General features: G+C 43.8%; 1 protein-coding gene across 3 annotated transcripts in view; it reads right to left on the minus strand.

Moving 5' to 3' along the window:
• CDH8 (cadherin 8) overlaps positions 1-27,402 on the minus strand; it is a 282,681-nt gene that overhangs the window by 146,917 nt on the left and 108,362 nt on the right. For all 3 annotated transcript variants that reach the window (XM_077309853.1, XM_077309851.1, XM_077309854.1), the window contains exon 4: positions 23,638-23,757. In XM_077309853.1, coding sequence (XP_077165968.1) covers positions 23,638-23,757 — 120 coding nt within the window. The remainder of the gene's footprint in view (positions 1-23,637; positions 23,758-27,402) is intronic.

Here is a 27,402-nt window from a genome sequence, read left to right on the forward strand (position 1 = left end):
ACAGAGTTGTTTCTTTATTCACACTACACTGCAATTAACGGAGAAATCATAAGCTCATTTGTATGTCATTTCCTGATTGCTTGGTGGGCGGAGAAGCATACAGCCACCCCCGCCTTGAAGGAAAAGAGGCATATCAGGCAAGAAGTTTGTACATACTTAGGTACAACTCTGTGTTCATAGTTCCTTGGGGTATATGTGCACACTGATTGTTTCTCCATGGTGCAAACCAATCTGAATGGTCAGGTGAGTTTATGGTCCATCCTATACTGCAGTCCAGTGAACTACTAAACAGCAAAGCAGACACCGAAGGGGTAAGCAACCTTTAAAGAACCAAACAACAACAACATTCAGAATCAGTCCAAGACTGTATGGAGGTCTCACATTGTACGGTCATAGGCAGCTTTGGGACTGCTGTCCTGATTATCCCCCATGACCGCACAGGGAGCCTTTGGTCTACTTCCCTTCCTGTTTGTCCCCACTTTTTCCACCTGCACAAGGCAGATGACGGACAGGAAGTGGAAACTTCCCATTGGTATTTTCATAGAATCATAGAATCATAGAGTTGGAAGGAGCCATACAGGCCATCTAGTCCAACCCCCTGCTCAACGCAGGATCAGTTTCTTTCTTCTTCTACTACTTGCCAATCATTGTGACTTGGTGCAAACTCCCTTCAGTTTCCAGTGCCATTTTGTCACATTTGAGCACCCCACTCCCCAAATCCAAAATATTTTTTTAAAAGGTTCTTGTGTTATAATAAATATTTTTTTAAGAATGCTCCTCATGTTCTCCCATGCTTTGGAGCTGTGGGGAGCATTGAAAAAAACACAAAAACTGTGTTTAATTAATTTTTTATGTTACCCACAGGTCTCCCAGGGCTCCAGAGAGCAGCTCTGGGGGATCAGAATGGGTTTCTGGGGACTCCATTAGTCAAGAATGAAGAGGAGCAGGAGGGCTCTGTTCTGTTGGCCACATAGAATCTCGACTAGTGGGGAGGAGGCATTTCTGTTTGTTGCCCGATTTCAGAGAAGGCTCATTCAAGGAAGATGATATTGGGTGAAGATGTGATACAAGCCACCCTCACCGCCACTGTGGGGGAGGTTGTGAGGGAAGGATGTTGGAAGAGATGCTCAGGGGTAGTGGGGTGGTTGCAAGGAGTGGAAAGAACTTCAGGGCGGTCCAAGTTTTTCTGCGTTCACATGTCCTAGCCCCGACTTACACCCTGTTGTGTCCTACGGCAAAAAATGGAACACCAATCTCTCCGCATTCTCTAGACACAGGCCAACTGAGGGCATGAACTGAGCCAGAGACTGCCCCAGGAGTTGCCCAGTTCCATGTGGAAAGGGGATTTAAGACTGCACACAAACTAGAAGTCCAACAAAGTGGTTGCATAAGAAAAACCATCTGCATTAAAATTGCCAAAAATTGTCATGTTGCTCAATAATCCATAAAGTTTTGCAGAACAAAGACTAGCTTTTACAAGTCTTTTATTAGGAAGTGGCACACATAAGATCTCACAACAAGTAAGAAATGCACAGAGAATCACCCAGTACAATTGTTTTAGTGCAGTGGCATAAATCTGCCCACGGTTGTCACTTGAATTACCGGTAACTGTTTACCTCTATCATTTCTCTTTCTGAAAAGCATCTCAAAAAAGTCATCAACATCATTGTCTACTCCTACAACAGATAAAAGTTTCATTTACTTTTTTTTTCTAGTGCCATATTTGGCTCTTTGCGAGGTTGTCTCACGCGCCTTCATCTGTTAGCCGCAAATGTGTCTCAAATTGGATATCTTGGTGGATGTTCTTCCTCCCCCCTCTCTCTTTGTTCCTTTCTTCTTTCTCCATCTATCACATTGTTATTACACCTTCCCTCTAAGGAATCTAGGGTAACAGATGCACTATTCCTCTTCTGTATCCTTACAGCAGTTCTGAGAGGCAGTTTCAGCTTGGTGAGTCTGGCTGGCTTGAGGGCACTTGGTGATGGAAATGCCATCAAGTCACAGGACTCATATGATTTTCTAGGCAAGTGGAAGTGATGTGCCACTGCCCACCTTAGTATAAGAACCCTGGACTTCCTTGTTGGTTTCCAAACCAAGGACTATAACCCCTCAAGAGCATTATGGTCTTCGGACCAACATCTGCTCAGGGTGCCTGGCCGAAAAGAGATGAAGTTGGCCTCAATTGCAGCTAGAGCCTTTCTGGTCCTGGCCCCAGCCCAGTGACGTGTGCTCCTGAGAGAGATCAGGGCCCTGTGGGACCTAAATCAGTTCCCATAGGGCCGGCAAGATGGAGCTGTTCCACCAGGCTTATGGTCAAAGCCTAAAATAAAATAAGATCCACCAATAAAGGCTGGCCTCACCACTGCAGGAGGGTTGGAAGAGGAGCTCCGTACAAACCCCCCTGTCTGGGAAATTGTAGTTGGGGGCATCTGGAAAACTGTAAAGTTTGAAAATGTCTAACTTTGTATGTTTAATTTGAAATATTGATACCTTCCCTGAGTGATGGGGAAGGGCAAGATATGAATTAAATATACATGTAATTATAATTATATCATCATCATTAGCCTGAGCCATCCAGGTCATCTACAGATCTTCAGAGATGAGTGAGGATTTGAGCCATTCTGACATTCTAATCATCAGGAAAAAGCAAACAAACTAAAATTGGAAGGATCTGAAGAAGAGAACATCAAGGTTGCCAGCTCTGGGTTGGGACAAGCCTGGAGACTTTGGGGTTGAGCATGCAGAGGTTCGGGTTGGGGAGAGGAGAGACTTCATTGGGGTATAATGCCATTCTGTCCTAAGCAGCTGTTTTCTCCAGGGGAGCTGGTCTCTGTTGTCTGGAGATGAGTTGTAATTCCAAGGGATCCCCAGGTCCCAGGAACCAGCTTGGTGGGGTGGTTAAGAGCGACGAGCTGGGTTTGATTCCTGACTTTGCTCTTCTCCACATGCAGCCAGCTGGGTGACCTTGGGCTAGCCACAGTCCAGTCAGACCTGTTTCTCTCAGGGCTTTCTCAGCCTCACTAACCTCACAGCATGTCTGTTGTGGGGAGAGGAAGGGAAGGGGATTGTAAGCTGTGCTGAGACTCCTTTGAGTCATGAAAAGTTGGGTATAAAAACCAACTTTTTCGTCTGGAGGTTGGCATCTCTAGTTGAGAAGTGACTCACAAAAGTTCATAAAGGTAAAGGTAAAGGTATCCCCTGTGCAAGCACTAGGTCATGTCTGACCCTTGGGATGACGTCCTCTAGCGTTTTCATGGCAGACTCAATAAGGGGTGGTTTGCCATTCCCTTCCCCAGTCATTACCGTTGCACAAATCTCTATTTCATAGGCACTTTCCTGCTGTTCAAAGCACAGCCATCTTAAATCCTTTATGTTTCTCTGCCTTTTCTAGAAGCAAAGGCCTCTCTGCTTCTCTCAGAAATGAGGGGTGGGACACAGCAGCGAGGGGCAGCTCAGTCGTCTGTTAAAGGGAACAAGGACCCAAAAAGGCACAGCTGATGAGAACATAACATTTCCGAACTACAGAGGAGTACCAAAGGAGGACCCAGGCTATAATCACATGAGATGGACAGGACACGAAGACCTCCCAGTAACAAGTTTTGAAATTAAAATTCTAAAATTACTCACTTTACTAGGCTCACAGCTCTTTCACTGCAGCCATTCCTAGTGATTTCAATAGATTGGCTTCCGATCGTTATTTTTAAGCTGTAACAAAGCCTGTTGCTCTGCCTTCTGCATGAAAGTTGCTCCCCTCTCTCATTTCGTCATCCACGACACCTTTGCAAAATTCTGCAGAGCTACGCAGAAGGACAGTTAGCCCTAGCAATGCCCAGACACATCAGCTAATGAGAAAGAGAACCCAGTACACAATGACAGGGGGAACTGCGCGCCCGCCTTTGAAAACGTGACCTTACAAAAGGTTTCTCAAGCGTGGTCTGACCGAATGTTAGACAAAAGAGGGAAAAAGAACTTCAGCGCCATCAAAAATAAATCTTGCTGACACAGCCCAAGTAGTTCTCCCTGAAAAGAATAGGCTCGGCTGACGTCCTTCACCAACAGAAGCACGCAGAGTGTCCTACCATGGAAGGGAGAGGTCCTTGTGTTCCTCTGCATTGCTGCAGCTCTTTTGGTCTCTGGAAAGAGCAACCCCAGCATCATAGGACTGACATAAAGGAACGGACTGATCAGAGGGAATGACAGAAAAGCAATGGAAGCCACTCCTGGACAGCTTTAAAAGGGCATTAGACAGATTCATAGAGGACAGGTGTATCAGTGGCTACTAGCTATGGTGACTGCTCACAGAGGCTGTCATTGAGCTGGGTGATATATAGGAATTGTCCAGGCTATTCCAAATCAATAATGGATCTTGGAATAGCCTGGACAATTCCTATATATTTTGTTTGGATTGGAGTTACCAAAAGGAATTGATGATTAGTTTGGAATTGAGCTGGGTGATGCCTGAGCCAGTGATGAATAGGGTGGGTTGGGTATGTGGCAATAACCCCCCTACAGGAGTGGTGGTAGTGAATTCCGTCTGTGTCCTTTGCTCACCCTTCCCCTCTAGAATGTATTATTGAGAGGATTCTTAAGACTGGGATGAGTTTTTGTTCCAGCATCTTTATCCCCACAGGGTCTTGACTGTATTTGCAGTTGTTTGGTTTTTATGTCTGTTTTATGGGGGTCTTATCGGGGTTTGTAACCCGCCTCAAGCCTTTAGGGAGAGGCGGGCAATACATTGAAATAATACATAAAATAAAATAACTGACCCAGAAGGCTGGTGGCTGCCAAAGCCCTTGGGGCAGCAGGGAGATGGTGTCACCTGGTTCTTCCTCTTCTTTCCCCTCCATGAAGGCAGGGGTGGAGCCATATGCAGGCATGGAACAAACCACTTCCAAAGCCTGGGGAAGCTGCCCCAAATGCTCCATATCTAAGATCATTCCCTGCACAAATCTGAAGCACTGTACACATCAGGAGGCATTACATTCAACTGTGTGTTAGATGTAAAAGGGACAGGTGCAAAATGGTACCAAAGTAGCTGCAAAATAGATGTGTGAAATTTGGCAAAATAGCCAGATTTGGATTTTAAAAAAAATGCATGGGAAGAATTTGTTCCTGCATTTCTAATCCACATCAATGTGATTAGCTCCGTTTTGTTGATTTCTAGGGGTGAGTCTCCACCAACAACCCCCTATATTGCCACACAAGCACCGTCTTATTGTGATTGTTCTGTTTTGAGCTGCCATCATGAGTAATGGTTTTGTTAAATGCATTTAAAACTTTTAACTGTGCATACATAAAGTATCACTTACTGCTAGGCTTGAGTTGTGGGGTTGCTGAGATGGGCGGGAGAATAATGCCATGCTCTGTAGAAATGTGCTTGCTAGTTCATTCTGAATGTGGGCGTGCTCATACACACAAACTCACCACTTCTGAATTGTGTTGTGTTTAGTTTCAAAAAGGCTCTTACCTATCCCTCAGCCTTTCCCTGTCACTACCATTTTCCTCCAGTGATCCAAGTTTAGCAATAAACCGATATTGCTAGACTCCTTCTGCTTGTAAAACAAAACAAATATTTGGAAAAAGTAAGCAATAGTGGAGTTCGTACACCAGTGAAAGGGTGAGAACCATGAATGTTCTGATAAGATGGATACCCAAAAATAAAAACAGCTTGATGGATCTGTATCTTATTAGGAAAACAAAAAACAAAAAAACATGTGCAGTGCAAAACTGGCCAATAACTGCTGCACAAGAAGAAGGAGGAGAAGGAAGAGGGGGAGGACAATTTGGTTCCATGACACGTGATCAGTTTTTTCTGATTGGTATGCAGAATATATACGCTGCAATTCCTAAGAGAAAAATTGGAGGTGAAAAACAGTGCAGAGTGCATGCACAACATCTGAAGTAAAGCCCTACTGACTTGACAGCGGTGAAACCTGTAAGTAAGCTGTGTTTGCATAAAAAGCCACAGAGTCATGGACATGTCTACTTAATGACCTACATTAATGCTGCACAAATCTGTGCTAAAAATGAAACTGAAAGCATCTACAAATGTTCCATCTCAGGTAAAACATCAGAGGGAATTCAAAAGAGGCCAAAAGAATTCCAGCAGGACTCCAGAAATTTCTCAGAGGGGCCTTTTCCATCCCTTTCCTCCATGTATATTTTTATTGTGCATTTTAGCATATCTGTTTTTCAAAACAGAAGCATACTTAAACTCTGTTACCCAGAGACATGTCTGTAAAATTAATGGTAGAATTGCCATCTGTCCCTTATGTCCCTTACTGCTGAACACCTGGACTTGAAGAAGAAAGTGACACAGTGCCATTATTTTTACATCCCTTTACCTTTCTGAAGAACAATTCAGAACCGCAGCTTTGCAGAGCAAAATCATGACCTGGAAACTAAAGATATGTTTCCTACACTTTTTTGTTTGTTTGTTTTCCTTCACTGCAGTGCTCACATTTGTGATTTGTTCTTAATTTGTATACCATTTTTGCAGCATTGTTATGCCGTTTGTATGTTTCATCCATTTTAGCGCCATTTGGGGGGGATAAATGCCCTCCGTGCTTCAAAATAATGATTAAAATGTATACATATAACAGGAACAAAATTAATGTGGTAAGAAAATAACACAGGCTCAATCTACCTAAGGAACAAATAGGTGATTTCCAAGCCAAATGAGTGGGGCTATGGAATGTAGTTGCCAATATCCCCTCTAATTCACATTCTGAGAAGAGTACTACTGCTGTAATTTTAAATTGGTCAATGGGCAGTGCAAGACCCTGTGTGGCTCAGAACTGCTGCTGAGCTGGGCTTCCTGGGTTAATGACCAACCACTCACGCACACAGAAAGGAAATGCTTGTAGTAGCATACTGAGTAGAAACCTGGAAAGTTATGTGATAGTCCTTTCTATGCAGATTCATGTCAGTCTAAACCATCTGAAATTCATGGATGTGATCCTATTTGATCTCACTTAATTTGTCTCCTTATTGCAGCCTGAATCATACATGGATTTTGGACATATTAGCCTTATAGTCTCTGACTTGGCCTTTTTCTTGGCCCAAAGCAAAAGGATTGGTTTAGGTTTTGGCAAATGCCCTACACAGTCCATGGGGGTGTAGGCCAGCCTGTCATTTCCTAAAGGAGATAACAGATAAAAATCATATATGCACAATTAAAGTGGAACACATCTTTGGTTGCACCTCTTGGGACAGCAATGGGAACAGTTGTGTCTCAAGGTCACCCAGCAGGTTGCATGTGGAAGAGTGCAGAATCAAACCAGGGTTCTCCAGATTAGAAGTTGTTGTTCTTAACCATTAAACCATGCTGGGTCTAACTAAATCTGGAAATTAAAATGCAAACCTGCAAGCTTGGTGAATAGCAAAACATAGTGTTACTCCCCATCCAACATCAAGTAACTGAGAACCCCTAAACTGGGGGAGAAGGGCCAACAAACAATTTTGCATGGATACAAGCAGCATTTTAAAACCTCACTTTTCTATGCCTCCCCCTCCCATACAAACATAGGGAACAGAGAAAGGCATGAAAACTCTTTCATTACAAAACAGAAGTTCAATCCTAAGGTGAGAGAGATGGCAGAACAGGATGTGTGATGTTAGACAGATAAGATTCAATGTGTATATACAGGGTAAGAGGTGACTAAAGAAAGTTACAAAATCACTATTCAAATATCTGAGAGGTGTTAATGAGCGAGGGAAAGGGATGTCTTATGTAACGGTGGAGAAGTGTCACAGGTATTGTCCTCAACCCAAATAAAGTGAAGAATGCACTTTGGTTGGGTTAAACAGAAATGAAAATGGCCCCCATCAGGAGGGGGGTAGAGGGAGGAAACCAGCCATGCAATCCTAGGCAGAACTAATCCATTCTAAGCTTTTCAAAAGCAGTGGACTGAGTCCGGAGTACCTTTGTCTAGGATTGCACTGTTTATACAGAGGAAGGCAGATGAGTCATTTCTAGCAGCGCCTCTCAGAATAGTTAGAAATAAACCGGTGTGATTAATGTACAGCAAAGGTCAGTTCCCATATCATTCTAGAACAGTGGTTCTCAACCTTTCTAATGCTGCAACCCTTTAATACAGTTCCTCCTGTTGTGGTGACCCCCAACCATAAAACGATGCAAGTGTTCTTTCACAGAAATTAAACCGAAACTGACCAATTGTGTGAAGATCCATTGCTCATGATTGTATATAAATTGGTTATAAATTGTATATAAATTGGTGGGAGCCTTCAGGAAGTGCGGCAACAGTGGTGCCCCCCCCCCCGGCCCAGCCGCTCATCCTGCCACAACACCTATGAAAGGGTTTATTCAACCCCTAAAGGGATCCCGACCCCCAGGTTGAGAACCAGTTCTAGAATTTAAATGACCTTGCATCTGCCTCAACACAGTCTAATCCTGGGGTTCCAGACTAGGGTTGTGTGCTCCGGTGCACTCTGCCCGCTTTGGTGAGCACCAAAACCTGAGGTGGCCAGCACCGCAGTGCAGAGGGGTGGCACTGGTGGTGGCATACCAGTCAGCGGTGGTGCGCCAGGCAGAGACGGTGAGCCAGCTGGTTCCCACACACAGGCGCAGAGCTCTGTGCTTGTGTGCCGCTGGCGCTCCTCCCCTCCATGCCGTGACACTGGCTGCCTCAGGCTTCAGTGCTCACTGAAGCACACCAGAGTGTGCAACCTTATTCCAGACCTCTTCTTATAAATGACAGAAGAAGAGTTGTTTTTTATACCCTGCTTTTTACTACCTGAAGGAGTCTCAAAGCAGCTTGCAATCACCTTCCCTTCCTCTTCCCACAGCAGACACCGTGTGAGGAAGGTGAGGCTGAGAGACTTCTGACAGGACAGCTGTGTGAGAACTATTATATCAGGATTGTGACTAACCTAAGAACATTCAGCTGGTTGCGTGAGGAAGAACAGGGAATCAAGCCCGGTTTGCCAGACCAGAAGGTTTCTGAGTATTGATCCTGAAGTACTCTCCACCCCACATGTTACCAAATTTGGCTCTGTCCTACAAAGAGGACTATGAAGCTATTAGCACAGAAAAAAAAGATCCTATGAAATGCAACTTTCTTTTTAAGTCTAGAACTTTTAAAATTCACAACCTTTTCCAGGGTCTTCTGAGGGATGCATGAGATATTCCGCATTAGCCCCACCCAGTTGATCTTCCATATTGGATAGAAATCCGAACCCAGGTTTCCTTGATCCTAAGTCAACACTCGTTAAACCCTGGCAGTTTAATAGACACGCACACATGAAAAGGAATGAGGAGAAGAGCCCAAGAATACAAGAAGATCTTGAGAAGAAATACGGTATTTCTGTTCATTACATGTATCAAGACGATACATTGGGTCAAAGGGCACGCTCCAGCAATACACAAAATCACAAAAGCAGAAGTTAAATCATTGTTGTGACTACATACATCACATAAGTCAACTATAACGGGAAGGGGGAGGGAGAACATTTTGTGGGGTTTCTGCCCTGCCTCTATTGGAGAACAAGGTGTCACTTTAGATAATGTGTCATTGTGATAATTGTCATTGCAATAATGACTGGGGTGATGGAATACCTCTCCTTGCCAAAGCTGAAAAATGAGTCCTGTTTCTCAGCAACTTCCATCAGCTAACCGCAGGGGGAGAAAAGGCAGTGGGGACTGGAAGCCGGTGAGTTATGAGAGAATAAACACAATTTGCATGCCTTTATAAATAATATTAGAAAGCCAACTTATCAACAACAAACACAGGGGAAAATTAAGTTATAGCCTCATGCCCGACTGGCAGGCAATACTCGTGATTTATGGAGGTTATAATCATTAAGACCACTGTAAGATACATCACTAATTTGGTGTCATTGGGTCATGAATTCATCCTGTATGACAAGCTGTTCATTTCCAGTTTTCCTCCCCCCCCGTCCCCCCCCCCCAAAAAAAGAGGTATTTTCTTGTTTTGCTGTTCAGATTAATGAAACAATGGTGGTGCTAAAACTCATCAGTGTTTGGAGCCGCAAAGACAGAAGAAAAAGGATTATGTCTACAATGGAAATGCCCGACAACCTCATTTATCTGAACGCAGAAGGTAGGTAAGTCCTTGTGGTGTTTTAGAAGTTATGGTACCGAAATATATGGTCATATCACCCAATATATGTATATATTTAAATAAAGTAAAAATGTATACATCATTAACTCCCACCTTATCCGCAAAACCCTTCCAGGGCTATTGTGAAACCCTGGTGTTTCACAAAAACCATGTTGAGAAAGCCTGGCTTAGAGAATTCAAGTGTAGCCTCTCTGTCAGCATCTTCGGCTTTTCAGCCTCCAGGTGGTGCCTGGAGATCTCCTGGAATTGGAGTTGATCTCCAAAGTATAAAGATCAATCCCTATGGAGAAAATAGCTGCTTGGAGATCGGGATTGGTGGCATTGTACCCCACTGAGGTTCTGCATCTCTCCAAACCCCCATCCTCCCCAGGCCCCACCTCCAAGTTTCCACAAATTTTCCCAACCAGGAGATGGCAACAGTAGCAAGAGAGACTATTTAGCCACTTTAGAGCAGGACTTGGCAAGCACTCCCTGCTCATAATGTGATTTGTTCAAACCTTACGAGCTTTGAAACATTTTTTTCTTAATTGGCTCTCAAAATTATTCTGAATTGCATTGCACACGTGTATTTCTAACCTACTTAATTCAAAGAGCAATATCTAATAAACTAATATATTCTGTGATACCTTCACTTGAGCCTCCTGTATTTTATTGTTGTTGGCTGCTTGGATCTTAGAAGCCCATCGACTAGCTAATTCATTGTTGTTAGGTGTGAAGTCGTGTCCGACCCATCGCAACCCTAATTCATAAACTTGCTTTAACCTTCTTCTTCAATCATATAGGTCAGGAGAAATCAAACTGTAGCCCTCCAGATGTCCATGGACTACAATTCCCAAGAGCCCCTGCCCATGAATGCTGGCAGGGGCTCATGGGAATTGTAGTCCATGGACATCTGGAGGGCTGCAGTTTGACTACCCCTGATATAGGTATTGGCAATGAGAAATTTATCTATGGTTCTGTTGCTTTACTAGTCCCAGATATATATCTATAGGTAAAACTGGTTATCTGCCTTACAATAAAGTGTGACTCACCAGTATGGTCACTGCAAGTGCAGCTTAACTTGTACTCTTATTTCTTTTGTTTTTAATGATTTTCCAGTGTGTCAAGCATTGACAATGATGTCTTGTCAAATCATTCTACAGGATTTCCCCTAAAATAGCCAAGAGTTGTCCTGGATTTAGTCCTACATAAATGACATAGCTCTTCTATAAATTTAGACTCAAAACTAGCTCCTCTATGACTAAGCACTCTTTGCGGGGATCGATAATGGCTAATAAAATTCCCCCATAAGACAGTGGCAACGGTTTTTGCTGTCAGATTAAGTGTACTTGATGAGTCTGTGATCACTAAATATTTCTAGTGTCTTTGTCATCAGGTTCCAGTGTTAAGAAATCAGCGCATACAAGTTCCAGTGGGGTATAGACCTTAAATAGTCACTAAGGGAGCTGTCTTTTCTGTTTTAGCCTTGCTCTTAATGCAACTTTCACATGTTCTACGCTTCTTTTCAACATCTGCAAACAGCCTGGGCCTGTAAAATCTGTTTCTGGCTAGTTCCAGTGTATGTTCCACTCCCAACTGTCCATCTTTATGGTGTATTCCTTGCAGTGCACAAGCTCTGGGGGTGTATGGATCTACCAGCTGACTAATAATTTCACCCTTTCTGTGAAATATTTGGGTAAATTCTGTGGTTAGGGTTAGGGTTAGGGTTACCTTAATAATGGGTCCGGTTTGGGAGTCTGGAGGTTTACTGGGATTGTTGGGGAAGATTTATGACATGGTTCGGAAATACCATTGTATGTATAAACATTTTCTGACACTATTGTACATGTAAAAATATAGGGATTTTAAACTGGAGCTAACTGATCAGCCCAAACTACAACGACAACAAAACACCAACTGGGAAAAAAAATGCTTATTTTGGATTTTGATAAGATAATCAGTGCAGCGCACACCACAACAAGAAGCAGGCATTATGACTAGGATTGATTTGTGTTTGGGATATGCTCACTGTGAGGAGCATCAGTATTTAGGAACTACACGTTAATATCTCCTGCAGCAGGTGTCATAGAGATCACAGCAGATGCCATGGAGTCCTTCAGAAAAATGGGAAATCATTTTTTTTAGGCCTGGTCGAACAGGAAGAATGATTGCGGGGATCTTTGGAGGGAACTGTCACATCTGGGGGAAAGTGATTGGATATTGATTAGAAATGAGTGCTGCTTCTTTTATGTATGAGTCTATGAATTGCCCCAAGACAGTTCACACATCTGATTGAGATGCAGTTGCAAAACAACTGAATAGCTCAGGCTGCAGCAGAATGAAGACGTGTGAAACCTAAGGAGGAGGACTATAAAATATGACCAACTGAAATTAATTAGATTATAAATGTGTTAAATTATTGTGATCAATTTTATACGGATCTAATATTGTCCATAAGCCATGGTGGAATAACACTCTTACTTTTTCATCATGAATGTTAATGGGCAATTCTTTCTATAAACCTGAAGAGTTCCAGTTTTGTGTGTGGGGGGGAAACCTGGATTAAAAAAAAATGTTTTAATAGTAGTAGTAGTAGTAGTAGTAGTAGTAGTAGTAGTAGTAGCAGCAGCAGCAGTAATCATCATCATCACCATCATCATCATCATCTCATGTAGCTTTAAGCAACAAATTCCCCCAGTGATCGTTGCTAGGCAACCACAGGCTTCCATTTTAGTTCTGTCAGTAAAAAGCAGGGGAAGGCAGCAGACTCATTCCAGACCTATTTTGGTCTTTGAGAGAAAACTCATCAGGGCCAAGTTTACTCAGGTTGCCAGCTCCAGATTGGGAAGACCCTGGAGATTTTGTGGTGAAATTTGAGGAAGGCATGAGGGGCATGGTCTCAGCTTCACGTAATGCCACAGATTCTGCTCTGGGAGAGCAGAACATAAGATGAAATAATAGGTATGAAGGAAAAAGAAATAGGGGGAAAGAGAAAGAGTGAAAGACACAGAAGTGGGGAGGGCAGAGGAAGCAAAGATAGAGGGAATGAGATAGTTAGTCCTGTAAGTTTCTTGCGGGTCCCCACTTGTAACAGTACTACTACTACTACTACTTTCAACTGTTTTATAGCTTTTTTTTTCTTCCTAATGGATGAATGGGCCTCTTTTTGGACCTCTGTTTCTTTTTTCAATTTACCAACAACTTTTTTTTTTTTTTGGTGCTGCAGCTGCTAATTTAGCTTTGCTTGGCTACAAGCCACCAGCCATCCAACTTGAGGAAGTGGGAGAAAGGCATTCCGTCACTTAACACAACACAACATAATGTCATTCCCATAAATTCAGGCTTTATTTAGTTCACAGCTATCTTGCGGCTGACAGCTACTGGCTGCCTACCTCCTTACAAGTTTCCACCTTGGTGAGCAACACTGGGAGACGAGCCAAGCACTCTCCTAAGCACCCTTTGAAGCCCGCTTCTTCCATCGAAGATATAATTGTGCTTAGGAGGACACTGCTATCGACTGTTTTATGCCATGCATATCGTGCAGTCAAGGTCATCATAACCAAAGGTGGCCAAGAGTCCTAGACCTGAAATGCTTTCCACCTTCTCTTCAGTTGTATGTCATTTGATATTTGTAAAAACTGATCACTTACACTCTGGGGAATTTCCACTTTTCAATACAACAACCCCCCCACCCCCTGTGACGTGCCGTTTTCCACACTAGAAATGTTTCTCGCCTTCTGGCACCCCCAGGACCAGGTATTTGCAATGCAGATAGAGAGCTCTTTGTTTGATAAGTAAGCAGTATCTACTGTTGTGTCCACGGACCTGCTGAGGACTTAGCTTGCGGTTCGAAGCAGAATAGGAACTCCACAATTGCGTCAGCCAATGCGTGGCTAAATCCCGACTGCAGGATCCAGCCAGTTTAAACCGAAACTGACCTATAGGGTACACTGGTGGGAAGATTGCTTTTTTCCGTACATGCATATAATTGAACCAAACTGCACATAACTACTCGACCCCGTGAAACCCATGAAGTGGTGAGAAAGGTATGTTTTGTGGAGAACCTCTTTGAGCCATGAACACAAAACCTCTGTGAGCTCACATTACTCATATGCTTTTGTTTACTCTGCTATCTGTTCCCACCACTATTAAAGCATTAAAACTCCATGCTGTCATCCCCCTTTCCTAAAAGGTAAAGGTATCCCCTGTGCAAGCACCAAATCATGTCTGACCCTTGGGGTGATGCCCTCTAGCGTTTTCATGGCAGACTCAATATGGGGTGGCCTTGCCAGTGCCTTCCCCAGTCATTACCGTTTACTCCCCAGCAAGCTGGGTACTCATTTTACCGACCTCTGAAGGATGGAAGGCTTGACCGGCTGCTGGGATTGAACTCCCAACCTCATGGGCAGACAGCTTCAGACAGCATTTCTGCCGCTTACCACTCTGCGCCACAAGAGGCTCTTCCATTTGCCTACATGTCATTAAAATGTGTTTTGAATACGCAGATGAAACTTGTTAGTGATACAGATGCCTTGTGGATCCAGAGCGTTGCGCAGGAAACACCATCTAATTCTATTACCTTCAAGGCTCAGCTATCTTTCAGTCTGGCATCCCTCTTCCCATTCCCACCTGTTCTCACAAAACAGCACTACTGCTCAGACGGCTGAGCTCCCAATGATGCACCAAGAATCCTATATCATTTACATGTTTTATGCATGCCGGCCTCCAGAAGGTTTAATTTACAATGCCACAAACGGCTGGAAACTGTGGCAACATTTGATCTATTACTCTTGGCTCCCCAACAACTGTGCACAGAAACCCATCAAAAGTGTCCGTGATGCATGCGAGATATTACCATACCTCCTTCTTGCAAATGTGCCGATGATGAAGCAATCCTATGGCATATTTCTTTTCCGCAGCTGTTTTCCTGGGAAATGGTTGTTCTCTGCAGCTAGTGAGTTTTTGAGTAATCCATTGCATACTGCTCAAATATTAGGGTTTTAGATCACCTTCGTGGGAAGACAGACTGACTTCTACACCATAAACATCTCTCAAAGAAGGCTTGTTTACATCATCTGGGTTGGCTCTTTTAAAGCAGAATATCCTAAGGAAGCACAAAGACTAAGATGCAGTGCTGAATTTTAATTCCATTCAAAAAGGAAAGGAAGGTCCACTTTGACCTTCAAAGAAGATGCTATTCTGATGATCATGAGACCAGAATGGACTAAAGCTATTTGCGTTAGGGGCCAAAGTCAGGAGAATTGGATGAGACTGAACGGAGGGACGGGACTGAATATGGTTTCCCAAATGGTGATAAATGTTAAACATTTATCAGGTGATATGACCATATATGGTCACGTCAAACTGTCCCCGCCACACACACACAAATGGCCAATGATGGGGCTGGAGGTGGTGGGAAGGAGAGGAACCCCAGGTGGGCATGTCCACAGCTCTGCTTCCCAACCATATTCTGCCTCATCATGCCACTTTGGGGTTTCTCAAAGCCTGAAGACTGTTTCAGGAGGTTATCAATGATTAAAAAGTTGAGAAAGGCTGGACTATTTTCTCCAGACGAACTGATCTCTTTTGCCTGGAGATCACTTGTAAGATCAAGAGACCTCCAAGCTACCAGCTAGAGGTTGGAAACTCTAGGAAACCGCCCTCAGCATTGCAACTGCTGCCTCCTAGTATTATCCATACTGAAATTAAACATTCATTAATATGCTGTTAAGTTAAACCTAATGGGTGGTCTGATCTGCATAGCCCAGGCTACCCAAATCCCAGAAACTAAGCAAGTCTGGTTTTAGCTAGTATTTGGGTAGGAGACAACCAAGGAAGTGCAGTGGCATGACACAGAAGAAGGCAATAGGCAAACCTTCTTGACTGATAGTCTCTTGACTGGTAAATCATCCGGGGTCCCCATAAGTCAGCTGCAATTTGTCAATACTTCCTACCACCAATTAAACACATGTTTGGAGTCCTTTGTCATTCTTTTGGGCTGAGGGAACAAACTGTGGTTTGTGAATTCAGACATCATAGCAAACTGCAGTCAGTACATGTCATTTACAACTAAGTCATAAACCCAATTTGAAATTTTGGCTTACTGTCAAATCCAACAGCCTTTAATTTTAAGACTCGTACATGCAGACTTCCCTACTAGCTGGAGTTGGATTAAGCCACAGTTCAAAAACCACTATTTCACAGTGGACTTGGGGTCACTGTGGTGGGCAGGTAGTTGTGAATTTCCCGCATTCTGCAGGAGGTTGGACTAGATAACCCTGGAGGTCCCTTCCAACTCTATGATTCTACAAACGCACCCAAAATTATCTGGCAAAGTTTCAATAGGAGATGCACCTCTTTTTCTCATTGCTACAATTAAGGCAGAATGATTTGATTTCCCCACACCGCCACCAACAAAAAGCAATTAATAAGCTGCATTTTTGAAACACCAGATGTTTTGCACAACAATTTGCTTTCATTTGGAAAGGTCAAAGTTTTCCACTTCAACACTTTCCTTTACACTTTATTTTTTCAGCGCCTTTAATAAGGCAACTACCCAAACCCCATTTATCAGAAGAGTTTGGAAAACATCTCCCATCCCAAAATAGCTGGTTCCGCCACAGAAAATAAATACACGCAGACACAAACAAATGTTATTTGCATCAGGTTGCACTGACCTGATATAGTTAATTTGGATAATTAATTATGAGGAATAGAGGATTCGGCAGCAGAGATTCAAAATTAATTCCAACGTAGTGGAATGTTAAGTATGCCATTAGAACAGAGGCAGAGAGTTGTGAATACACATGCACACTCACGCTGCCAATCAAACGTTTTGGAATACTTCTGAAGAAACACAAAAGCAGCTCATAACTGGTCCTGTGTGGAATTGTACCAATAATCCCCCGTATACAAGTTGCACCCAAGTACATAAGAAACTGCCTTCCACTGAGTCAGCTAATTGGTCTATCAAGGCCAGAACTGGCTATTCCGGTTGGTGGCAACTCTCCAGGGTCTAAGGCAGGGGTAGTCAAACTGCGGCCCTCCAGATGTCCATGGACTACAATTCCCACGAGCCCCTGCCAGCGAATGCTGGCAGGGGCTCCTGGGAATTGTAGTCCATGGACATCTGGAGGGCCACAGTTTGACTACCCCTGGTCTAAGGCAGAGGTCATTCACATCATCTATCATCTAATTTTTTCAACTGGAGATGTTGGGGATTGAACCGGGGATTTCCTGCACACAAATGGATACTCTACCACTGGAGCCATGGGCTCTCATTTTAGTTTCAAAAGTGAGGGGAGTAGTACTAGGAGAACAGTAGTTGAATAGTGGGAAAGTAGTAAGAAACATTTTTAAAAACCCAACAACAGTATACCTATATAGAGAATTTGAAGTTATATTGTGACAATTTATATTTTCTTCAATATTTCCAGTTAAATATTGTAGAGAAAATGGCTGCATTTGAGGACAGACTCCTAGCTTTACTCCACTAAGGTCCCTCCCTGTTCCAAAGGTCCCTCCCTACTCCCTACTCTTAGCTCCACCCCCAAAGTCTCCAGGTTCTTCCCCACCCAGAGTTGGCAACCCTACCAGTTTCCCTCCTTACTGTATCCCACATAGCTTTTGCCCATGTATGTCCCATGATTTCCAGTATAGCTTTTTTTCGATGGTTAAAGGGGAAACTTTTTTCCTTCAACCCATAAGATTTTTTTTATTTTTACTTGTGGTGAAATTCCTAGCCCATGTGCAGCTCCTAGGACAGAACAAAACTTGGTAATCTGCCAGGGTGAAGATAATAGTTTAGGACTCCCCCCCACCCCTTACTCAGAAGTAGCTCTCATTAAAGAAAAGGTTGATGACCCCTAGTTTAAATGGTTCATTTATTAAACTGAATTTGCATCTCTAGCAAAACTTAAATTACAAGGATGAAATTTAGAGACAGAAGCAGCGTGCATGCATGAGGAATTTAACAGTGTTGCCAGTGCTAGGACTACCGAATGTAAGACACTGGAGACCGGCTAGAAGGATCAGCTCCTTCCATTTGTCCCTGTATGAAAGATGCAGTCTGCAAGCCGCCGTCTTTTCACAACACTTAAGATAGTTTATCTGGCATCAACCAGAGCCCTTCCCCACTCCGAGGTAACCCCTCCCCCAATAAATTAAATTAAAATAATAAATTAAATATAAATATGTTAAATGTGTTGTTCCTTCAACAACAAAGCTGCCCTTGTAGGGTGGTTTCTTTGTTGTAGTTAGTAAAGTTGGCTGTTCCACCCTGGAACTTTATGGGAAGGTGTGAGAGTTATCTTCGCTAAAACCTCTTCAGAATGGCACTGAGACATTCAACAAACAAAAGATTTTATTTTACACAGAGGGAAGGGGGTAGAATCATTTATACCCCAAGTGTAAAATCAGTTATTCTAGTTGGTAAAGGTATCCCCTGTGCAAGCACCGGGTCATGTCTGACCCTTGGGGTGACGCCCTCCAGCGTTTTCATGGCAGACTCAATACGGGGTGGTTTGCCAGTGCCTTCCCCAGTCATTACCGTTTACCCCCCAGCAAGCTGGGTACTCATTTTACCGACCTCGGAAGGATGGAAGGCTGAGTCAACCTTGAGCCGGCTGCTGGGATTGAACTCCCAGCCTCATGGGCAAAGCTTTCAGACGGCTGCCTTACCACTCTGCGCCACAAGAGGCTCTTATTCTAGTTGGTAGATCTTAGTTATAGGTGCTAAAAAGTATATCAGCAACGTCTTAATTTCTGAGTTTTCTTTATACTGAGAGGCTTTTAATTCTGTGTTTCTCAAACCCTTTTGACTTTGGTCTCTGAGTTCCTTTTGCGCTCCCCTGGTTTTCTGGAGGCTGTTATCCTCTCTAGTGGTCAAACATCCTTCCATAGAATCATCACCTGTCACCCTCTAACAGGTTTCTTCTCACACATGTCTAAGGACATTCCTTAACTAATTTCTGCTTTTTAAAACTGGGCAGGGATCCTTCTTCTCTCCAGATAAGAGACCCCTTGCCCCTTTCTTTTGTCCTGATTTGGAAGTATCACCACATTGCCAAATGCATGCCCCAGTCTTTGGAGAGATCTACTTTCAGCTTTTTGGTAAAGATTCTGTTCTCTGACTAAAAATTCTCACAGCTAAGGCATGGACAGGCCTTCTCTAACCTGGAGTCTTATCAGAATCTCAATCAGAATAAGAATAATCTCCGTCCAGCACACAGCTCTAATATCAATTCCCTCACAGTTGCTGCTGACTAATTACAATGCAGGGAGCAGACTGTCACTCCAGCTCTTTGCTTCAATGAAAAATTAACCCTTTCATGTATGTTACTTCAGCACTGTGGAATGGCTTCCAATAAGTGGTGTTTGATGGAAATGAAAGACTATGCAATGTCTCTTAGTTTCCAAATGCCTGGTGGAGGAGCTCCCTTTTGCAGGCCCTGCGAAATTGTGGGAGATCAAGCAGTGCCCTGATCTCCTCAGACATTGCCTTCCACCAGGTGGGAGCCGGGACAGAAAAAGCTCTGGCCCTCAGAAATGTTCCTAGTGAATTTTCTTCAGCAGCACACACATGTGCAGTTCTGTGGTATGAGATACATACCGAAGAAGAGTCCTTAAAGGGGGGGGGAAATAGAATGACAGCCAAGAAAGAACATTTCACCTTGCACTCTCCTCTGGCAATATGCATTGATTAATGATACATGGTATGGTTTCTACTGGGTTTTCTACCAAAGGTCTTCATGCCAAACATATTGTTGCAAAATTATAGCTGTGAACTAACACATAGTGATGATGTAACATTGCTACTAAAATAGAAATGACCTTATCTATGCCCGCTGTGTCACAGGAGGTGTTGTGCTAAATGTCTTAAGGGCAATAGTAGTTTTATTCTGGGGTTAACCATGTGCCGGTACGTATTTTTTGGACACCGTTGTTTCATGAACATCATGAACTTGGTACCTATGCTCTAGAGACCAGAGAAAGCCCATCCGCACAAAAGGGGGAAACTAAAGAAAGAGACGGGAAAGAACTGTTTTGTGTTAAAAAGAGGCAGCAGAAGCACGGCAGCAAGTGAACTATCCTCTGCACATTTCTGGAAGTAAGGCCCACTGAACAATATGGGGAGTGCTTCAAAGCAGAACGGATACAATAACGGTGCAACGAGGACACAGAGAGCCAGAAATCAACATTTGTTCAGGGATACATGCACAGCTCTGTGTTCAGCCACACCATCACTCTCGTCTAAAAATGATACGAGGTGGAGGAAACATTTGGCAACGGAACCCTGGACTCCATTTGCCTTGACTCCAGTTGGTCACCTTTCCTATTAGTTAAAGGGAGAGCTGCAAAAGGGCTGGTTAGGGTGGAGAACCCCCTGTTCTGAGTTCCTGCTTTGTGCCACTTTTCCATTGCCAGTGTGATTTCTGAAGAAAGTGATGATGGTAAAAACATAGAATCTCTGCTGATTCCTCGAGTTACCTTTGGTACTTTCAGGTTGTCACCAGCAGTGACATTATTATACTTGTGGTGGCAGACCTCCAACCCCAACCACTGATTTCCTGTGGCTTAGAAAACAACAAATCTCTATATTTCTCATTGTGTCGCTCTGATTTCCCTCTTCAGCCATCCAACTCCTGCCCCCCAAATTTCCAGGTTCCATCAGTGCTATTCTACTCATATCTACCTTGTAAGTAAGTTCAATTGTAGGTATTCTGAAATAGGTTTGCAGGGTTTAATTTCTTGCAGTGCAAACCCACGTCGGATTACACTCGTTTAAATCAATTTGGTCAGAAGGGTAAAAGTCCATCTAGGATTGACTGTTAGTCAGACCATTAGCATCTGAGGCCTCCCCTGATAGGAGACAGATCATTATGTCCAGAAGCTAGAATTACCTACCAAACTGCACCACTGACCACTAAGCCCCTGGCACTGAAGGAGGTACTGCTGGGAACTAGCTGGAGATGTTGTGGATAGCACAGATAGGGGCTATGAGTTTATGGGTCTGTGTGGGTGTAGAGATAACACACAGATCACAGCCCCTCTTGCCAAGTCAATAGCCCAATCAGGAGTATCTGGTCTATATATGGAATAAGCAGTCAGGGACACAGGTAAAACCTTTGGCCTCGGCCCGAGATCATTAAAAAGGAAAAGAACTGAAGTCGCTAAAATGCAATCTCAATTCACAGGGGTAGTCAACCTGTGGTCCTCCAGATGTTCATGGACTACAATTCCCATGAGCCCATGGAGCTCATGGGAATTGTTGTCCATGGACATCTGGAGGACCACAGGTTGACTACCACTGCACAAGAGCAAAAGACATTGGGAAACGATATCATAAAATTGCAGGATATTAAAAAGGTAAAGGTATCCCTTGTGCAAGCACCAGGTCATGTCTGACCCTAGGGGTGACGCCCTCCAGCGTTTTCATGGCAGACTCTATACGGGGTGGTTTGCCAGTGCCTTCCCCAGTCATTACCGTTTACCCCCCAGCAAGCTGGATACTCATTTCACCAACCGCGGAAGGATGGAAGGCTGAGTCAACCTTGAGCCAGCTGCTGGGATCGAACTCCCAGCCTCATGGGCAGACAGCTTCAGACAGCATTTCTGCTGCCTTACCACCATGTGCCACAAGAGGCTCTTACAGGATATTAGAGGTGAAGAAATGAACACAAACCATGTGAGGCTAAGGGACGAAACCACACAATGCATCTGTTTGCTGGGTTTACACGGCTGCAGGGAACTACTTTTAAAAGAAAAGGGGAGCCCAGACAGGCTCAAAATGGAGCTGAGGGAGAAAAAGCTCCTGCCTCCCCACCAGGAGTTTTCTTACATGACAACCACTGGGTAGAGAGAGTTATTCTACTGACGTTTGCTGTTCCACATTGAGTAACGGAGCACATGGAGCAGCAAAAATTGTCCAAATAATCCCTACATGTGGTTTTTGTGTGCTGCCATTCTGAGTTTAGTTGCATTCTCCATTTTTCTATTTTTTTTTTGGCGGGGGGGAGGAGAATAGAAGCAGTTCTCTGCAGCTGCTGTGTGGCTATGGGGAAGCCAGGCAAGCAAATGTAAACCAGGGAGAGATGCATTGTCTATCTTGCCTCTAAATTATATAGTCACCGGCATCCCCTTGGCATGTCCTTCTTTGGAATTGTTCCACTGGTTCCCTGGACTTTTACTTTGGCATTTCTGCTGGGAAGGTTACAATTTAAGCTTTCATTATTGTGAGGTTGGTTTCCCCCCCCCCCCCATATACTTTTTCTGCCATAAAATGAAGATTCGGGTACCAAACGTTTTACGGCTGCACTCCCTAATCCAGATAGTCATTTGTCTTATGTCTTCCTGGCAGGTGGGCAAGCACTCATACCTATTCTGCCCGTCTGTCGCCACAAAAGCAACTTGGCTCCTCCAAGCCTGAAATCTGAGAAGCTTATAGCTCCATTCCTAGAGAAGGAATGTTTTCTCTGAGATCAAGGCCTCTATGAGTATCAATTAAGGGATGCTGCATCTGTCTATCACAACACAGGTAGAGGATTCTTTGCTTTTGGAAAACACTCCGTTAATCTTCGACCTTTGATGGAGCTGCTCGTTTGGGGCTTGCCCATTTTTAACAACCTGATAATCGGCAGAAGCCTTAGGCCAGTAGCCACTGAGGTCGTAACCCATCTCTAAAACAAAATTTAATACATGAGAGCAACACTAATAACTAAAGTCACAACTAGCAACACCATTAAGCCCAGGCATTCCCTATTAAGAGGCAACATCCAAACGGGGGTCAGGAGGATATGTACTCCACGCGAAACGGCACACAGCAAATAAACTTACTCAATGACCTGGCTGAATAAGAAAGTTGCCACTTGACCCTCATGACTAGATAGGTTAAGATACATACACGTAGTTACAGGGAAAGAGTTTCAGAGAGGACACGCAAACAAACACAGACATGGAGATTGAGTTACGTGATTGAGGGTAATGCCTGGGATTAATATCCCTGCACCCCTCTGGTTCACGTAAACAAGCCACTGAATTTCTCAGGATTTGCACTCCTGCATACCTAGGATTGTATACGCAAGGTCAATGCACCCGTTCACCCAACACGGCCGTTGTACTGAGGATTCAATCTGGTCATGCCTGCAACTCTCCAAAAGTTGAACCTGTGACTCATGCGAGGGTTAACAGTTCCAAGAAACTGAATGAAAATATTAACAAAAGGAGAAAGAAAAGAGAAGTTGACTCATGACTGGAAGACCTTCACATAGGCTATTGAAATTGTCTGCATGTTCTCTACTCGCAACCGTGAGCTTTGGCCATTTCCGCTGCACTGGTCTCAGTCGCATCAACAGCATTAGCAAACAGGCACCATGCCTTTGTGCCTTGGCAAGGCCGCTTCATGCAGCAGTGGGAAATGAGTCAGATGCTTATGCACTACGGATTAACTAACGTCGACAGCCACCGACCTACACATCCTTTGTAAAGGCAGCCGGTGAAGCGCCTTTTCCTCTCGCATCATACCGCGTGGGGGAAATCGGCGTTCAGGATCACTCACCTGTATGTGGTTCCACGGAAAAGTAAGGCTGTCCTTCCAAAATGCTATAGACCAACTTGGCGCTGTTTCCGTACACTGGATCGTCGGCATCAGTGGCTGTCACTTTAGTGACGTACGTACCTAATGGGCAAAAAAGAAGAATACTTCGTAAAGGGGATGATTTGCTTAGGGAGAATTCCCTTGCTACTACATTATCTCCTTTTCACTCTGCTCCTTCCATCTTGATATCAAGCGTCACCTACCTCCAGGGGCAGCTAGGGGTCTCTTGATATTACAACTGACCTTCAGGTGAACAGGGATAAGTTTGCCTGGGGAAAAGGGCTGCTTTGGAAGTTGGATTCTTTGCTATTATGCCCCAAACCACGATATCCTCAGGTTCCATCCTCCAAATCTCCAGAAATTTCCCAACCAAGAGCTGGTGAGGTAGGGCATGGGAAAGACTGTTTATGCACTGAGAACTTCACTGCCCCAGCTCTCGTGCAGGAGCACAAATCAGGGGTGGATGAGGTGCACCAGGCCAAATGCTCCCCTGTGTGGGTGCAGGAAGAGGTGGGACAACCTGCCATGACTAAAAGTCCAGCCTGCAGCCCAGCATGAAACCTCCAGTGCGTAAACGGTTATTGGGATGCAATGGACTTCTGAGTGGGACTTCCTTCAAACTCTATTGCAATTTCAGTTGACCTCATTCCCTCCCATTTTCCTCCTACTCATTCACACAGCAGTGGGAGCCCGGAGACGGCGGCAGGTGGTCTCTCCCTATTCCAGGTAAGCTGGTAACCCTACATCCTTTGTTCAGATACCTCCGAGCAGAAACATCCCATCAGGGAGAAACTTCTGGGGAAGGACGCTTGTGAAACAGGGATATTATTTGAAGCACCTTTGCAAAAAAATAAAAAGTGGGAACAAAGCCACCTATTAGAATTATGTAGACTTCAGGCATTTGCAAAGGACTCATATCAAAGGGATAGCAAATTCCAGATGAATAATACAATATAATACAGTGCATTTAAGTTTTGCAACTGCACATTTCAAAGAACCTGGTGATGTTCCAGCTAGTGCCTAGGAAAAGAAAATCTATGGTATAAAAGTAATATATTTTCTTCCTTTGATTTCCAGCTAAAATAATAGTTGGAAGCGGCGGTTGCCAGAATTGGTTGCTGAAATGACTTTGCGGTGCCCAGTTTCCTGTTCCCTTTGCATTATCCAGACTTCCAAAAAGGTGCCCTCCCCCAGCCCACACACCATTCTGCCTTATCAGACCACTCTGGAGCTTCAGATTGCATGGGGAAGCTAAATCAAATCAAATTCAAATGCTCTCTCCTGGCCTCGCTGCAGGCACATCCTTTAAGATTTGCATGTTAGGAAATGAATGATGACGTTAATTAATGAAATTCCAATGCAATAAAGGCAACGGGGCAGAGAGAAGGGCAAAGCAAAGGGTTATGTCCTTAGAGCAATGAAGCATGCTTAGAGTAGGGGGAACTCCGTACAGGTAACCCTACATCCTGTGATTCTTTACTTGTGTGCTATTTTCTGTTCTATATGCCAGTACCAAGATGTAATCTCTCTGTAGGGATGGCAGCATTTCCAGTAAAACATTTTCTGCTGCTGCTGCTGCTTCTCCTCCGGATTCAGAAAGTTCCAACCTCTATGATGGTGAACTGGAAAAGAGTGTTGAGGAATAGGGATGCCCCACTGCAATCTCTAGTAGTTGCTTGAGGTGTCAATCACCAGTGAGGGTATGTGTAGTTACAGGAAGCTACCTTATACTAAGTCTGTCTAAGTCCGTATCGTCTATTCTGACTGGGGGAAGCTTTCTGGAGTCTCAGCTTTTCCATTAACCACTGCCTGATCTTTTAAAGTGGAGATGCTGAGCAGGGACCTTCTGCATGACAGTTAGATGTTCTACCTCTGATCTATGGCCTCTGTGGTTGGTCTGCCTCTGGGTTGCTTTAAGGATCGCCTCTAGGGGGCATTCCTATAGTGTCACCATGAAGCTCATTCCCCAGCCATTGGTCCTCCTACTGCCCACTTCCTAATTGGCCATCCTCCTTTGAGACATGCCCAATGCTACCTTATGTAACATTAACACATTTTGGAGAGATATGTAGGGGAGGAGTTTTTTTTTCTTTCTTTTATTAGGGGGGGGGGATGTTCTCCTGTCTCTTTTCCTCAAGACACATTTCTGTAATGCTAATCATACTGTGATTAAATGCAGTCTGCAAAGAGGTTCAACAGATTTTAATTCAAGAATGCCTGCAATTGTGATTTAAAAGCTAAGTTTCCTTGTTTCATTCTCTTCAATTGCTGTTTGGAATTCCTTCCTTCCTTCCTTCCTTCCTTCCTTCCTTCCTTCCTTCCTTCCTTCCTTCCTTCCTTCCTTCCTTCCTTCCTTCCTTCCTTCCTTCCTTCCTTCCTTCCTTCCTTCCTTCCTTCCTTCCTTCCTTTCTTTCTTTCTTTCTTTCTTTCTTTCTTTCTTTCTAGAATGCTAACAATGGTTAGACAAGAATAACACTAAAAGTTGCAAGTGTGTGTGTGTGTGTGTGTGCATGAGGCACATATAAATAATCTGTGCTTGTTGACAAATTAGATTAAAATCCTTCGCACAGCAAAGATATGTTTGCTCGGGTCCCATTGTTCTCTTGCTTAGACTCGTTTTTTTGTGTGTGTTTTTAAAAATATGTAAGTCAGGGTGCCGAACCTTAGCATTACTCAGGGAGACAAATGCACACAGCACCCTTGAGAGGAAGGAAAGCAAGGACTGCAGCGTGCCAGTGAAATGTGAGTATCGGGGAAAAAATAAAACTTGTATACCCTCAAGGACTGTGCTTGCAGCATCTGAAATTTGCATGCATCCATATTCAATGAAGAAACCATTTTGTTGAAAGATTGTAATGCCTGGGAAATAATAATAAAAAAGTGTGACCATACAGTAGCCCAGAGGGACTGTGCTTGCTCTGTTTCCCAGAGGGCTTTTCATTCCTCCCACCCCATTCCATTTTTATTCGCTGCCAAATCTCTGGCACACTGAAATGTTCATTAGGAGACCAAAAATTCTCCTCAGCTGGGCATAAATACTCCATTTGCATAGATAAAACGTGTCCCTCTCTATCAGTCTATTTCCTTCTGGAGATTCCCAGGGATTAGAAGTCTACAATGCTAGTCTTTTTTATCTGTTGACAGATTTACAGTCGGGATGCTTTCAAAATTCTTGGTGGTAATAATTTGATTTCCAAGAATTTTTGTATGTTGTTCCTGCATCGTGCCAAAAGAGGGGGAACCTTTTTTTTTGGGGGGAGGGGGTGTTCTTTCCCATTTATCACTCACATTTTGCTAATACCTTCCATCAGGAAATACCCTTCTCACAGGGCAATCCTAAAAAAGGAAAGGAAGGGAAAGGATACGAAGAGATTACACCAGTTTCCTTTCCTCCGTTTTATCCTAACAACTACAGCCCTGCGAGGGGTGGCCAAACTATAGCTCTCCAGATGTACATAGACTACCATTCCCTCGAGCCCCTGCCACCACAGTTTGGCCAACCCTGGGTATGTGTGACTGGCCTGCAATCAGTTACTGAGCTTCCCCAGTAGCGTGGGGATTAAATTTTGGCTCTCCCAAATCTTAGTTTAGTACTTTAGCAACTACACCACGCTGGCTCTATAACATGTCTAAAACAAGCAAAACCTCACATGATAAGGGAACTGGGAGAGAAATTATAGCATGGTCACTCTAGTAAATACATAAAGAATTGGAACAAAATGTAAC

The sequence above is a fragment of the Paroedura picta genome, chromosome 14 (genome assembly GCF_049243985.1).
Source record: "Paroedura picta isolate Pp20150507F chromosome 14, Ppicta_v3.0, whole genome shotgun sequence".
NCBI lineage: Eukaryota > Metazoa > Chordata > Lepidosauria > Squamata > Gekkonidae > Paroedura > Paroedura picta.